This window comes from Anastrepha obliqua, chromosome 4, assembly GCF_027943255.1.
Source record: "Anastrepha obliqua isolate idAnaObli1 chromosome 4, idAnaObli1_1.0, whole genome shotgun sequence".
In the NCBI taxonomy this organism is placed as follows: Eukaryota; Metazoa; Arthropoda; class Insecta; order Diptera; family Tephritidae; genus Anastrepha; species Anastrepha obliqua.
In genome coordinates this window covers 19,707,024-19,724,374 of record NC_072895.1, presented here as the reverse complement: position 1 = coordinate 19,724,374, position 17,351 = coordinate 19,707,024, and the positions used below count along the sequence as shown (strand labels likewise).

General features: G+C 37.9%; 1 protein-coding gene across 1 annotated transcript in view; it reads left to right on the top strand.

Annotated features, from left to right (window-relative positions):
• The first annotated feature begins 718 nt into the window (after positions 1-718).
• LOC129243384 (uncharacterized) overlaps positions 719-17,351 on the top strand; it is a 99,703-nt gene continuing 83,070 nt past the window's right edge. Inside the window, exon 1 of the mRNA XM_054880357.1 lies at positions 719-2,146. Coding sequence (XP_054736332.1) covers positions 2,112-2,146 — 35 coding nt within the window. The 5' untranslated portion in view covers positions 719-2,111. The remainder of the gene's footprint in view (positions 2,147-17,351) is intronic.

Below are 17,351 nucleotides of genomic sequence, written 5' to 3'. Positions count from 1 at the left end.
CCTTTATTTAGATTGAATGGGGGATTAGCGCTTTCAATAGGAATGAAAATGCTTTTGTAAGTCTTAACACACAATACGCCTCCCAATATTCCCTAATATCTACTTATACAGATTTATGTGTGTATGTGTGGATATGTGTGTGTGTGCTATACAATAGACATATTAGCTCATTTTCGTTGATATATTTGGTAGGCGCATAAATTTGTATTAAACAATTGCTGTTGTTGTATTTATGTTTATTTGCTTTTTACCAACTGCCTACACAATTTACTGAGTTTAACAGGAGAGCGAGCGCCAACACATTCATGCAAACGTTCAAACATGTTGAGTTGAGAGTTTGGTGAGTATGCTGAGCGCAATGTTATTCTTACCGGTTGACTGCGTCAGTTTTTGTGAATGAATTCATTGAGACGCGTGTAGGTTTGCAAACACCGCCAGCACAGCAACAACAAAATAAGGTGATCGTGTATTATGGCTACAACAACAAAAACAACAACATCGTGTAATCAACCAACCAACCAAGCTAGAGTTTTATTGTACAACAGCTGTCAGCGTACAACTCAACAGTCAGCCAGCCTACCATGTGTGTATGTGTGTGCATGTGTGTTTGTATGTAGGCAATGTAGTGCAACCTACCGATGATGGTCCGTGCTCCAAGCCCACATGTTGCCTACTAAAATACTCAGTTGAGTTTTGGTTTGCGCGCTGACGAGTCAACGGAACACGAAGAGCCGCACAGTTGTTGGTATTTGGGTGAAATTATTGTTGTGAGCCGAAGTGTGTGTAATTTTTGTGCGAAATGCATTTAAAGGTGCAAAATTGAGAAAGAAATTTAAAAGATAATTGATTTGTTCACAGAATTCGCGAGACATCGAGTTTGTGCCTTAAGTCTTTTATGTTGAGTCAAAAAACAAACAATGGCTGTCAGTAACGATGTGGAACGAATTTAATTAAATTTAATAACAAATATTACAGACTGTCTATAAATACATACATACTTACATGCATTTAAAAAAAAATGCATATATTTACATACTCGTAAGCAAAAAACAAAAAACAAAAAAATCTATGAAGAGTTAAACGTTTAAATATTGCAACCGCTGCTAAACAATGAAAAAATATTTCCAGTAATTAATTCTATTTACGTGCACCAAAACAATCCTCTTAATCTTCAGCTCAAAAACAACGTCTAAAAAAGGTCCGTGCAGGTAAATGCTAAACTGCTGGTGGCACAACGGAGTAGAGCAAGGAAAGCAAAGTAAATAAAATTTTTTATTCAATTGCATTGTAGTCGGGCATCCGTTTCCGGTTCATTGTTTGTTTGCATTTTCATGAATGAATCAGCAACAATACGTTTTGACGACTGAGTGATTAAACAAACCGCGCGCAAAAGTGATTGCTAACTGTAGGTAAAAGTACATACTACACACACACACACACGCTCATTTACGAAAAAGGCAGCAAATGCTTCTTTTCGAGATTTGTTTGTGAGCCCAATGAGCCCAGCAGCCAGCACAGTGGCACATTCATGCATTCATTCATAAATTCTATAGCAGGTAACTAAAAAAGCAATTAAAAATTCTGAGCTGCCGTGCTGTGTCGCCACCGTCACCAAAGGACAAACCGCACAACCGTCCAACCGTCCAAAAATATCTTAAGTGCATTCAGCAACATTTCGTCTGTCAGTGGTAAACGAGCACATTGCGCAAATAAGGAAGTTTTCTGTGTAGAGACAAACGCACGTATTTCTGTTCGAGATAAGATGTTTATCACCTGTACGGCAAATCGCTCGGAGTGAACAAATAGCACGTACATATTTGTATTGTACGGACCCCTACCTAACAGGCATACCTTATCGCTGTTGTTGTACTTGCAAAGGCGGTGCGTTCGGTGTAGTGTCACACTGAAGTACTCAAAACGATTTTCCAAAAATCGCCATTTATCTTGCACATAAAAGTGTAGTTTCTACTGTGCATAGATAAGCTAAGCGTTGGGAAACGCATAACCGGCACGGAGAACTGCTAAACCAAGTTCGTGTGCTAGTTGTATAATTCGCTTAAAGTTAATACATCGGCCTGAAATACATAGCAGCAACAGCAGCAGCAGCAGCCATGGCAGCTGATATACGAGCGTCTGCTTATTTGAGGTAAGTGATGTCAGATTTTGTTTTTGTATACAAATAGATGTATGCCGATTAAAAGCTATACATTAAATAATTTTATGGCTGCATGGTTTTTTTTTTATTTTTCTAAAATTTCATTTGGTTGGCGAAATGTTTTAAGGTAGCGTTTGAGAGCTCATTCTTAACAGCGGTTTGCAAAAAACAAAAAAAAAAAACATTAAAAAGCTATACATTAAATAATTTTATGGCTGCATGTTTTTTTTTTTTTTTTCTAAAATTTCATTTGGTTGGCGAAATGTTTTAAGGTAGCGTTTGAGAGCTCATTCTTAACAGCGGTTTGCAAAAAAAAAAAACATTAAAATTCTAACTTTTTTAAATCAATTTTATTTAATTATATTATGAATTGAATTATAAATTGATTTAACATGAAATTCGAACATATTTACTAAGTAAATTTATGAAAAAAATGCCTCATTAAAAAATACACGCGACTTTTTTTGTGATTTTTATTAAAAAATACTGGGTAAGGTTATACTATTGGCGCAAATAATCTCCATTTTCATTTCCCTAATTAAAAAAAGCGGACCAGCAATACAAAATTTCACCCTCAACAATCGAGAAAAAAATTCATCTTACATTATAACGACAACTTTTGATGCCCAACTTATCGGTTATCTGTTATTCAGTACTACAAAATCAAAATTTTTCCAAACTAACAAATTTCCGGCAACGGATTCTAATTATTAGAATTTATTCCTGTCGCAATGACACACTTAGACCTTTCGCAGGTCCATTGTGATACCACTGGAGCTTATCCTTACTCTATGGATTCCTTTTTAAACCATCCGATAGCTTTAATAAACGAGCAAAGCTTCGTTAGTTTTAGATCCGTTAAAAATGCCGTATGCAGCGTGCGGAGCCTCCTCATAGCTAAGCTTTCACACTCACATAAAAGGTGTCTGACTGTTTCCTCTTCTTCTGTATTAAGACAGCCTCTACAGAAACCGAAGTACGGAAGTCTTAACCTTCTAGCGTGGCTGCCTATTAAACAATGGCCAGTTAATACCCTATCATTTTTCTTATTTCTTCTCTGTTAAATCTTAACAAGATTTTTGATCGACCGCTGTTCCATTTCGGTCATGCCTGCCTGCTTAGTTCGCATGTTGTGAGGTTTTGCCAACTTGTATTTACCTTTTTGATGGTTTCCCTATATATGTAATTTACAAGTGGCTATAGGTATGGGCCGTCTTATCCGGTTGGAGACCGAACGTTATACCGGTTCGAACAAGTTCATCTGCCTTGCACTGGCCTCGCGCCCAAATAAAGTGTACTTTGTAGCATTTAGATACGTCATTTAGAAGTTTAAAATATTCTATGTAAGAGTTGAAAAATGCATGCATAAATTTAAAAGATGCGCTCTTATTTGGTGCATAGGGCGGAATTCCATTTCTTGGGTGTTGTTGTCTTATGGTAAGAGTACCAATCATGCGCAACCAATCTTGACCGTTTAAACACATTTATATAGCGAGCCGTATGCTAAATGACCGACACCTGCTCTTAGCCGCATCTAGCCTAATGAACAGACGCTGAGAAGTCCACGCTGTAGCTGCCACTAACCGATTTCAGACGCTATTAGGTGGAATGTTCTTTAGCTTCGGTGCTCTTCAGAGACCCTACCGTCGGAATTACTTTAGCATTATTGCACTTACTAATCTTCCTCCTCGCGGCAAGATAACCATTCTTTGAGGGCGCTAATAGAGGGGGCAAAACAAAAAATACGTGGATCGGCGATTTGAAAGTTTACGTCTGAATTTTCGCTTAAAGAGAGTAAAAGTTTTGACCATTTTACACATTTTTATGGTAAGAGGGTAAAGTAAACTAAGTGATCTTTATATTAGTTTGGGAGAAAAGAAATACATTTGCATAACATTTTTGCGCAAATGGTTTAAAACTACTTTATGGTCGACTTTTAGCTCCTGGACGATGCTATGACAACTAACATGCCGGTCAACTTCGATTATTTCTGTGATTTTATCGACATTTACGACGAGGCCCGCTGCTCCAGTCTTCTTCTTAATTGGCGCGATAACTGCTTATTTGATTTTGGCCGAGTTTAACAAAGCGCATCAGTCGTTTTTTTCTCGTGCTAACCGGTGCCAATTGGACACACCAAGTGAAGCCAAGTCCTTCTCCACCTGATCTTTCCAACGCAGAGGAGGCCTTCCTCTTCCTCTGCTACCACCAGCTGGTACCCCATCGAATACTTTCAGAGCCGGAGCATTTGTATCCATTCGGACAACATGACCCAGCCAGCGTAGCCGCTGGATCTTTTTTCTCTGCGCTATATCTATAGCGTCGTAAAGCTCATACAGCTCATCGTTCCATCGCCTGCGATATTCGCCGTTGGCAACGGGCAAAGGTCCAAAAATTTTCCGCAGAATCTTTCTCTCAAACACTCCAAGCGTCGCTTCATCGGATGTTGTCATCGCCCACACTTCTGCGCCATACGCTGCTCCAGTATCGGGCCATTAAACACCATTCACCTTTTCAGTGCTCCGCTTCCATTTTTGCCTTTATCAAAGAAAAATTGTAAAGTGTCTTTGCTGTCGTCCATTATTAACACCCTGCAACTCACAACTGAATGGAACAAACAAAAAACAGCAAACGATTTTTTTAGTGCGAAATGTCACTTTGATAACGGGCATAAACTTTAAATTGTTTGATCGATCATCATCAGTTTAGTCCATTTGCAGCCTCTTTCAGCCTGCCAAGTTCGCTTGTGGATTACAGTAACCCATTTGCTAATCGTGGCTTTGATGGCTGCAAAAGGGAGTGGCAGAAAGGGCTGCGGGCCAAAGATGTTGGTCTCGGAGCTCATCCTAGCTAATTAGTCAGAGGTCTTCTTACCCATGATACCCACGTGTCCTTGGGTCCATGTTAGCATCAGGCTATTATGGCTACCGACATAGTTCAGCCTGGATTTATAGAACTCGACTACCCTTGAAGTGGGTGGAGGGCTGACAAAGGCCATGAGCCCAGCTTGGCTATAGCTGCAGGCACATATAGATCTGCCTCTCCATATGTTTTCCACCACAAAGTTCATCACTTCTTGAGCATCATACACCTCCGCTTGAAACACAGATGCATGCATTCCAAGAGCAAAGTGCAGTTTTGTCCCGCTGGATTCCACGTAGACCCCAGAGCCGGAGCCGTGCTCGGTCCTGAAAACATCAAGTGGTGGTAGGCCAACCAGATACTTTACGAGATATCGATCGCTACAGCCGTATACCGAAAAGTAATCTATTTCTTTTTCCTCAAACTAATATAGGGTGGCTGATGAATTTTGCTACATTAAGAAACTCAAATAACTTTTTTTTAGTGTATGGAATTCATTTATTTTTTTTTTTCAAGTTGAAGGTCATTAAATTTTATTAAATGTAGCTTAACTAGTTTTAAAAATAATTGAATTTAAATGCCCCCCATGCTTGTTGACACAAGTGTGGCATCTTTGTAAAAAGTAGTTCATTGCTGCTTTGAGAGTTGCGACAGGAATAGCCGCAATTGTTGCCCGAATGGATTGTTTTAGTTCATCCAAATTTGTTGGCTTTGTTTTATAAACTTCTTGTTTACATAAGCCCCACAAGAAAAAGTCAGGTGCAGTAAGGTCAGGCGACCTGGGGGCCAACGAAATTCGGAGTTTCTTGAAATCACTTTATTGGGAAATTTTCGTCGCAACTCTGTCATAACAGTCTGGGCTATGTGAGACGTTGCCCCATCTTGTTGAAACCACACAGAGTTGAAAGGAATTCTCTTTCGACGTAGTTCTGGATAGAAAAATTCTTTCAGCACTTTCAAATAACGGTCTCCAGTAACCGTAACGGTGTGACCATTTTCTTCAAAAAAATAAGGCCCGACAATACAGCGTGAAGAAACCGCACACCGCACTGTCACGCGAAGAGGATGCAATTCCGTCTCGTGGAGTATCTGTGGATTAGAAGTACTCCATATTCGAAAATTTTGTTTGTTCACATTGCCGTTTAAATCGAAATGGGCCTCATCAGACATGAAAAGGCAGTTTAACATGTTTTGGTCTTCTTCCACCATTTGCAGGATCTTCTGGCAAAATTCCAAGCGAATCGGCAAGTCTGCTGCATTCAGTTTGTTAACCATTTGAATTTTGTAGGGAAATAAGTCTAAATCTTTGTGCATTATTGTTTGCAAAGACTGTCGGCTGACACCAAGTTGAGCAGATAAGCTTCTTGTTGAAACCCTTGGATTGCTTTGTATAGCTGCAGCTACAGCAGCGATCGTTTCCTCCGTCCGAACTGGTGGGTTTCGATGATAAGGCCTTCTTGCGACTGTTCCTTGCTCAGCAAAATTATTCACCAGTCTCATTATGGTCCATCTGCTCGGGGGATCGCCGCCAAACATCCGCCTGTACTCTCTCTGTACCAAAACTACGGACTCCAGTGCGTGATAGCGGCGGACTATCCAAATTATTGTTTGCGTGTCCCAGTTATCCATTTTAATAAATTTTAAAGATCAATCTGCAAATTAAAACAAAAATGGAACAGATAACTTAAAAAGAAAAAAAGTTATTCAATTTTTTTTGGTAGCGGCTTTCATGAGCCACCCTGTATAATAAATTTTTTAATTCCACTGAAAAAACAGTAACGATTTTTTTGAATGGATAGTGAAATACCCCAATGTACCAACAACTTAATTTCATTCATTATCTTGCTAATCACTAAAGAAAAAGGGTGTATTCACTTGTAACTTTTCTTTTGAATTATCAATTTTCTTTGTTTGAATAGACAAAATCGCCAAGGCAAAATTGAAAGCTTTTATACTTTTCATTGTACTGCATTAATTTTGGATTAGAATAGGACAATAAATGGAGTCATTTAGAAAAATATTAGGGTCAACCGAATTCTGGATTCACAAATCTGCATAATTACTTCGGAATACTCGTATCTACTTATACATATGGACATACAGTGAACTGGCATTAACGTGAACACCATTTAGCATGGACATTTTTTATTTGCCATTGGCTTATAAACCCTTCACGTTTTACGATTTTCAAAGTATTTGATAATTGTATTGAATAATTTAATTTAATTTTAAAAAGCTTACATAATAATAAATAAATTATTGTAAGTTATTATGTAACCTGAAGCAAACGCATCGCTGGCAGCAGAGGCTTTCGGCTGGCTGGGCTGACTGGCTGGTGACGTTTCTTTGGATCAGATATGACGGAGAAGGTGTCCTTTAAAAATTTAAAAATTTTGTTGATATTGGCTTCAGTGGCACTTTTTAAAAGTAAAAGAGAATAACTGTTGCCGAAGTGAGGATGCCTTTGAGAAGCAAGTTCTGTACAGGATACCAGTAGGTGACGTACACTGGCTGTAGCTCGGTAGAAGGGGCAGATGTTAGATAAGTATTGAATAATATTTGTACTTAAAAGACAAATGAGTATACTTTTTGCTATACTTTTGGTGCTAAAGTAAAAAATCTATGCATCTTTAATCCTTTCGCTATGTAGTATCTGTAAGGATACACTAAACTTTGTGCACGTCAGAAAAATAACTCAGTTTTCAACTGATTGTGATTTTCTAAGGTCTTAGGGAAACTCCTATAATAAGAATATTTAAGTTTTTCTTTTAACTGAGAAATATATAGCATTTTAAAAAAAGGGTCATATTTTTTTCTTAATTTTTGATGAAAAAGAGGTTTTGTTATATAAAACTTATATATGACCATTCATATAAAGCATAGGGCCTCGACAAGAGTCTTCCATCGTATACGGTTTTGTGCTGTTGTTTTTGCACCGTCCAATGAGATGTCGGCATCTGCTAGTGCGCGCAACATCGACCTTCTCCACGTGCTTTTTGATAGATCGTGACCTCTGCTCCCATGCGAGTTCCAGTCTAGTGCCATACTCCTGATGCTATCTGGTGATTTTCTCAACGTGTAACCTATCCTTCGCCCCTTTCTGCATTTGATTTGCCTAAGGATGTGTTCCTCATTCGTAAATCTTTAAAGTGCGTCGTTACTGATGATGTTTGGCCAGAGGAAGCATTTGTTGACGAAAGATTGTAACCTCTGTGTGATGGTGTTGGAGAGCAGCCATGTTTCACTTCCGCAAAATAATGCAGACTTCACGCATGAGCCGAATAATCGTAGTTTAGTGCGCCTGGAGATTTGCGAACTCCCTCAAACTATATGCATTCGCCCGAATACCGCCCTTGCTTTGTTACGCCTGCAGTTGACATCTTCATCTGCTCCACCATTTGCCGTGATGATGCAGCCGAGGTAGCAGAAGCTTTCGACGAATTCCACCGGGCATCCATCAACCAATATCTGCCTTACGTTATTGTGGTTAACTCTCATAGCCTTGGTCCTGACGATGTTTAACTCCAGTCCGACAGTGCGTGCCAGCGCGACTAGTCAGTCCGCCTTCGCTTGCATGTCAGAGAGTTTGTCACAGCTTCGGTGAGGGCGAAAACCAGCTTGCTCGTCTCTTAAGGAGCGTTCGATATCTTTGAGCCTGCTTTGTATGATCGCAGCTACAATTTTGTAGATGGTATTAAAAAGGGTTATTCCTCGCCAGTTGCCGCAGTCACGCAGGTCGCCTTTCTTGGGCAGCTTCACGATGATGCCTTTTGTCTGGGACGGATTCAGATTTTCATTGCTCCAGGCGGTGGTGATGTGAGGATGAAGAATTTCCGCTGCTATTTGTGGGTCGGCAATCATTAGTTCAGGCTGTATGTCATCTTCGCCCGCAGCTTTGTTGAACTTCAGCTTCTGAATTGCATTCTTAATCTCCGCTAGGCTGGGGCAGGATGTTGTTATTTTATTGCTGGTTGTTGTGCTACCCATTTCAAAGCTAGGTATACTGCTAAGAGTAATGTTGCTAGTTGCTTCAAAGTGTTCCTTCCATCTGCGGATCTGGTCATCATTGGAAGCCATCAAAGCACTATTCAGATCTCTAATCGGCTGGTTGCTGTTACTCTGCTGGTTGGTTAGGCGGCCAACTATGCGGTACAGCTGTCTCATGTTGTTTACTCCTGCTGCCGCTTCGGTTTCGCTAGTAAGGTCTTCAGCGAACTTTCTCTTATCGTTTCAGGCCGATTTCTTTACTTGCTTCGCCAGCTCTCTGTAGGCTGGTCGGAGGGAGCTATCGCTGATAAGTTGCCTTTTGCGCTCATTTCTGCGCTAAATGATACCCCAAGTGGTGTCAGAGCTCCATGGCTTGTTGTTGGTGGTCTTTATTGTGCCAAAAAAACATGACCATGTACATATATTATATAACACAAAAACAAAAGTAAAATGTTTGACCTTAAACTAAAAATTGTAGTTGCGTTTGGTCTGGTCTTGCGATCTTATAATAAAGCTTTTTCAAAGAAAAGCTGTGCAGCAGTCATTTTTTACATTACTTTGAAAAAACTAACTAATTTATGCAATTTATTGTGTAAAATAAAGGACTATTTGGATTGAAAATATTTATTAGAATTTTCATTTTTATTAAAAAAAATTTTTAATATTTTTAATCTATTTCCGAATTTGTTTCTACAGTTTGCTTACTCCTTCTATACCGTCTACAGATTATGGTAAAGAACCTCTGTTAAAACAGAAATGTGAGATGAAGACTGCAAATTTCAAAGTTCACTGTTAAAATGTCTACGTCTTACCGAGTTTCTTGCCATCACTGTCAAGAAAGTAAATTAAAAATAAATGAAACAAAGAAATTTAAACTTTATTTCTATTTTACCGCGCGAATACAGCGATTCGATTTGCTTGTTGCCATTTTGAAAATGAAATGTTACGACAGCAAGTTGCCCACATGAGAAAACGGAGGAAAAAGTCAAAACACAATTTTTTTTTTGGCGGTAAGGTTGGGTTAAAAAAAATTTGGCAGATGTTAAGGCACATTCAATAGAGGGTGTAGATGTGGGGTTATGTTCAAAGTATAATTATTTGCCACAATTAAGATATGCGGCTAACCTCTTCAACTCAGAGGCGGCCGATCGCCACGTTATCGCGAGTGCACTGTACCTATTTGCCAGTGCTAGTCGTCTATTAACATTTCTACTTTGTTTAACATTTTCGCTAGTATATTTTTTTAGTATTTTTTTGTTTAGTATTTTTGAATCTTTTATTATTTTGTATTGAAATGACAACATGCCGCCGACTTATTCCTCAACTTCACTCCAGCTTCTCGTTCACTCTCGACACAACTGAGTTTGTGTCTGAAGTCTTTTGTGACTGACATGCGCATTGTATTTATTCAAAGAGTAACAGCAGCCATCGGTTTACAAGCTCACCGTCTACCCACCTGAACGCCCACATGTGGTAAACACTAATTTTTTTAATTGTTTCTTATTTTTGGTTTATTGCTATGCTGCTGACGAAAGTGGTGGCGGTGACAGTGGCTGTTGCTGTGGCTATGGCTGTAGCTGTGGCTGCGGCTATTGTGCAGCAGGTTTGCCTTCGCTTGTTTAGAATTGGGAAACACATAAACATGTTCACTCATATACAGCAGCTAAAAACCACTTGAAGTTTGAAAATTAATTTTAAGTTATTTTTGATTCTTTTTTTAGGCTACATTAAGCTAAATATTTGTCATTTGTCGTTGTTGTGTAATTGTGTATGATGCGCTTATAGGGCGCTTCATTCATTGACAATAGGAATTATTCACTTTAGAGAAAACAAAAACACAAAAAGCCCGCAGCCTATGAAGAAAATAATAGCAGAAAATGAGAGTAAAACATGCGTACCAACAACAAACTCACACCTCATAATAACCTTTCACACTCATTCTTCACACTATAGGTGTGCGCTCCAGTTTACGCATACACAGATGTGTGTTCCGATTCTATACTTCGATCGTAGCGCCGCTCAACATGTAAATCCTCACAGTAGTAGTAGTAGTGCATAGTCTAATTTTAAGCTGTTGCTTTTCTCTGTCGGTCAAATGCTAATTGCGGCACCTCTGCAAATGCTATATTAACGAACTTGAACGTCATTCTTTGTTAATGGACTAAGTATTTTGCCGTTGACTAAGTCTTTATAATGCAGTGAATTTACATTTTTAATTGAATAGCCATGGAATTGAATGGAACAAAGGCAAGTGGCAAAAGTCTCAGCATGCCAGCGGTTGTTGTTGTCGTTGGACATACACAAACACGAGCACACATACTTTGTGTGCAAAAATAGCAAACTGAGTCAGAGTTTTAAGTTTATTCAACCTACGCCTGGGAGAGTGATGTTAGGCGCTAACAACATAACAACAAATAACAAGTTCCGACAATTTACTCACAATTAACGCATTCTTAGCCACTTTCGCAATAGCAGTAAGAAGCCACTTTGCATTAGCAGTAATGGAGGTGGCAAAAAAAAACAAGGAAACCCTGTACCATTTTTTATATCTAATAGCTAATATCTAACTGCTGTAAATTATTAACGCTCCACTTCTGAGTCGAAAAAAAAATTGTTTTGGAGGAAGTTCCAATAAATAGATGCAGAATTAAAAAAAATATTAAATTTAGAGTAAAAAATAATTAAATTTGAATTAAAAAATTAATATACAATTTTTTGTTTAGAACATTTTGATCTAAAAAGCCTTTAAGCATACACATTTTACTACGTCTTTGACTATTTTTTATATAATACGCAGTGGGTAAAATATCAAGTTCTGCAATAAAACAAAAAAATGTCGAAGAATGTAAACCGTGATGAATGGAATGATTTAGCAACATAGCCAAAAAAAAAACATTTTTGTTACAAAAAAAAAATAGAAACTAAAAAAGTTTGAAAATAAAAATTTGCTAGAAATATCCAATACAACACATTTTTGTAACAAAAACAAAAAAATGTCAATAGAAAAATTTGCTAGAAATAGGTCAAAAAATGCCCCAACTTGGAAAAAATGAAACTCATTGGAAATGGACAGCATTTTATGTTAGTGTTGAGTTTAAAAAAAAAAAAAACAAAATTATAATATTGAATGAGGTTCCAAAAAAAGAAGCGATAAGTCGTTTCATAGACAAACTTCGGTTCGAAAAATTTTGAGAAAATGACCTGAGTCATCGAGTCATAATTTAAGGGGGCAGATATCTGTAAAATTTCGAATTTTTTTTTTTTCATAAAATGTTAATATAATCAATCCTTTAAGAATATGTCAAACAATTTTTAGAACGTAAATTTAAGTAGTTCTTATATTATAGATCGTCAACCGTGACGACTCTATTCTTTGCGTTCGAGCGCTGGGAGAGATATAGTTACGTTGTATTCAAACTTTAGACGCGTTTTTCTCAAAACCATATTTTTCGAATTGGCGTACACGATAACTCGAAAAGTTATTGATCGATCTCCCTGAAATTTTGCACACATCTTTTTTATGATATTTCTTTCTATGTGAATACAAGTTTTCGAAAATTTTTCAAAAAAATAATTTTCGTCACATAATTCTTTTTTGTGAAGCATTTTATTCCGCAATTTTTTTTTAATTTTTTTTTAATTCATATAGAAATTATGACATTAATAAACAACAAAATTTTTGGGTTTTTGTATTCTCGGTACTGACGCCGATGCTGCAATGGTCGCCGATTGAAAATAAAAAAAATTTTATATTATTTTAATTTATAAATAAACTGTATGCCAATTTTGAAAAAATTATATTGACTTTTTCATTTAAAATAGTTTTAATGGAAATCAGGGAAAATATGGCCGTTTACAGGTATCGGTCCCCTTAAGACTCAAAAATAAGTTTACGTGTGTCGACATTTTTATGTGTGATGTCAGTGTCCCGCAATAATAATCAAACAAACAAGTATTTACTACTCACTCGCTACTGTTCAACAATTACTTTATATTTGAAGCACAATTCCAAAGGAATTTACGCAACACCGTTTTGATTGAAATTTAACAGATAAGATCATAGAAATTTTTTAAAAATAAAATTCTAGGTGTTAGACAAAGGTAAATAGAAGGTATAGTGAATGTCTTTGTTACCCTAGAATCACTTTGGATTATAAAAAATATTAAAAAAAAAATCTTCATATATACTCGAATAATTGGCTTTTACATCCATTTGGGTGTTTGGTCGAGCTCCTCCTCCTATTTGTGGCGTGCGTCTTGAGGCTATTCCACAAATCGAGTGGCCTACAGTTTCAAGCCGACTCCGAACGTCAGATATTTATATGAGGAGCTTTTTCTTGGCAGAAATACACTCGGAGGCTTGACATTGCCTGCCGAGGAGCGACCGCCATTAGAAACAAATTTTTCTCTCAATTCAGGTTTTCTACCAGTGGTTTTGATCCTTTTACTTCCAACCCATTCGGCTACCGCGAACGCAAATATTCATCATACAATAACAAATTTTTAGATTCGTTTTTTAGTAAAAATCGTTTTTTTGGTTTCTAAGTACTACGAAAATTAAACAAATTCAAAAAAGTTTTTCCCACAACTGCATTCAAATTTTTTAGATAATTCCGCTGCAGTGTCGCGCATTTGTTATTTGGAGACAAGAAAAAAAAAATTATCAAAATCAATGAGCTTTTTGAGTAACTTGAAGCTTGTACTTTGTTATATTAGAATTTAAAAAGCTATAAAAAAGCAAAAATTCTCATTAATGCCCTTGGAATTGTGATACAAATTTTTTAGAGTTTTTCTCACTTTTGTAAAGGGTTTGAAACTTGGATTTATGTGTATGAATTTTGTTAGACAATGCTTAATGATAATACATAATTATAATTCTTAAAAAAAATCAAAAAAGCAAAATAATCAAAATTGGTCAAAATGTTGATGTACTATCGTTTGTCGGTAGTTGAACACCGCCAAACCTCTTTTTTCGAGGCGTCGCCAGAGATTCACTCATACTCGCGCAATTTTTATTACTTTGCATTGCAAATTTAAATTTAAATTTATTGCTCCAATTCTGCACTGTTATATGGAAATTGACTGAATAAGTGCGAGTTCATCAGTATCGACGATGCTTACGCTGAAAGGCACGAAGGCAAGAGTTTCTATACAATAAAATATGAAGAGCGCATTTCATATCAACAGCGGCGTAAAATAAGGTGATGCTCTTTCAACAACCATTTTCTAGTTTTGCAGTATGCCATTAAATACTTCATGAGATCGGGGCACCTATTTTCCAGGACCTCACTGACTATAGCATACGCGGACGATATAACCATTGTCGCCCGTAATAGACGCCTCCTAGATGACATCTTCCTAGCGATAGAAAACAATGTGAGATTAGGACTGGCAATAGACAAAAGCAACTCCCAATATATATCTCAATAGGATCTCAAAAATGAAAAGGAAAACGTTTGGCGTTATTAACATCGAAGACTTTAGTTTTGAGAGCGTGTCCACATTTACACATCTGGGCGTACTAATAAGTAACAACAACAACATGCAGGACAGCATATATGACAGAATAATGGCAGCGAATCGTGCATAATACTCTAAAATAAATCTCCTGAAATCAAGACCTCTCTCACCTAGGTGCAAATTCGCTATTTATAAATGGCTCATTCGACCTGTCTGATCTACGGCGCAGAAATTTGGTGCATGACTCTTGCAGACGAGGAGCGCCTAAGAATATTTGAGCGCAAAATATTGCGTAAAATATTTGGTCTAATACGCGAAGAAGATGGCGACTATAGAATCAGGCACAACAAGGAGCTGCTAAGTCTCTGCAATGGCGAAGATATTCTAAGACTTATCAAAAATCGCAACGCAGCAGATAAGCAGGTCAAATCATCCGTCAAATAGATGACGGTAGGCCACAAAAACTTCTGCTGGACTACAATCCTTTTTCCACAAGACCCCGTGGTAGACCAAAAAAAACTTGGCTGCATACCTTAAGCGAAGATCTGAAAAAATTGGGTGTCAAAAACTGGAAATTTCTTGCGCTGGATCGTGTTAAATGGAGGAAGATTGCTGGGGCAGCTAAAGCCAACCCCGGGCTGTAACGCTAATAAATGAGATGATGATGATGACGACTATCAGTATCACTAAAAAAAGTGTTAATAAACATGCCTTTTTTCACTATTTATGGGTACAATTTAGCAGCAACAAATGAGTCTGCAACATTTTAAAAGTCGAAAACATTTTAAATATAACAAAAAAAATTCACCATGCAACCAGTTTTGCTCGCCCGTGTAGGTATGTATGTATGTAAATTTGTAAAAAAATTTGTATTTATGTTCCAATCTTGATAAAAATGTTTACACTTGAATTGTACGAGACAAGCAGTCAGGGGATTATGTAGGCCATTTACGACATATTTACACGTTTGTTCTAATCTAAATGAAATTTTCTCACTCTTAACTTACAGCATTGTTTGTATACTTGCATTAAGATAAGACTGTAATTGTTTTACTTATGAGGTGGCGCAAAGAATGCCGGATATTTAAATAAAAAATGTGAAATGTGAAATATAAAAACAGCTAAACGTTCAAAAATGTTCATGTCCCAGTAGGGGATTTAACTAACTTTAAGTGCTCTTTTAATGCGCTATTTCTCAACTACTTATTACTGATTCTTCGACTAGTTTTTAACTGATTGCTTTTGTACGGCGATGGTTTTGAAAAATTTCAGCTTGCGTTCAGCTAACTGCGTGCATGTATTTGATAATCTGGTTGAGGGTAATGAAATGGCGAAAAAAGGCGCCTCTACTGCCAGTCGATCGCCAATATATCTATTCATTACTAACAGTAGATAAAAACGACATGCGAGGACTTATTGACCAAAAAACTCGCGGAATTTCATCATCAAGTGCAGTGTATAAAACCTTCAGGAAAGTTGTACATCAGTGTTTGAATAGGCGAGTACCAATGTGGAAGGTCGACGCAGTATTTGTTTTTGTTTTTGGTGAGTGAGGTAGGGTTCAAAATGCCTTCGCACCTACAGCGAGCGTCGTCTACTGCGTCGTGTAGTGTCACCACTAAAACGATCCATCCTCTCCTTCTGGGGAGACACCCTTCCCGGAACTACTTTCTATATTACTTCGGGAGGGCCCAGAACGGCATCCATAAAGAACCAATGCTATTCACCCACGTCTGGGTCCATCATATTTGTAGCCAGCTTTCATGCTATAGGCTCGTCTTCTTGTGTATCATGAATTTGAAAGTGCGGATGAAATAAATACCTCAGATTGTTTCTCAGTAGAACAGATAATGCAAAGATTGCTATCCAAGACCAGACTGCAAACAGAGCATATTTTCCCCACGTTAGACTATTAAACTGTTAAAAATCAAGCTCTTGTGCACTGAGTAAAATACTGGGTCCAATGCGAGAAGAAAATGGTCTCTATCGCATCCGAAATGACAGCGAGCTAGATAAATTCTTACAAGGCGGAAACCTCGTGCAGTTTGTTCAATCGCAGCGCATCCGCTTGCTAGGGCACGTTTGCAGAATGCCAGATTAAAGAAGTTAGTTTTGGATGTACGAATGTATGGCGAAAAGCGGAGACGGCGTCCGCGGAAAAGTTGGTTTGACGACGTTGAGGATGATCTAAGAAGCATAGGAGCGACCAATTACCGTAGTATGCCTATGGACCGAGATGCATGGAGAAAAATTGTGGAGAAAAATAAGGCTCGCACCGAACAGTAGTGCTGTGCATGATAATGATGATGATGACTACTCTCAAGAAATGCATACAGCATTAGATGCAAAGTATAGGGCAGATGCACGCATTATAGTTTATCCTTCATTCTAGAGGATCATCTTGCACTAAGGCTCTTAAACCTAGATTGAGAGGACTTACGAACCCTCATTGGAAGTTAGACGCGTTATTATAGGCTTCGTTGGAGAAGATCAAACGTCTCGAATGCGCAGGAAAATGTCTTTTATCTGGTTTCCAGAGCATAGGAGCATAGAGGGAAATGAAATTGCCTATGAGCTTTCCAGGCAAGGGTCGACAGAGCCGTTTCAGGAAATTATAACTAGCAGAAATAAGGGTCCGTTGAGCTTGTTAGCTGGGCCACCATGAAATATTAGAGTATATTTATGCAAGACGAAGACTCGCTCACTTAGATGGTGTGATGCATTGGTGGTATGGAAAAAAACCCGTGGAACTGCTCATATTCATTAGAAGTATTCAAATATAGGCTTGGGGTCAAGCACAATACACTACATCAGAGGTTGCAGTGCACTATGGTCCCGTGAAACTAGGTTAGATTAGATTAGGTTGACCTGGCTGGCTGAAAGCCAT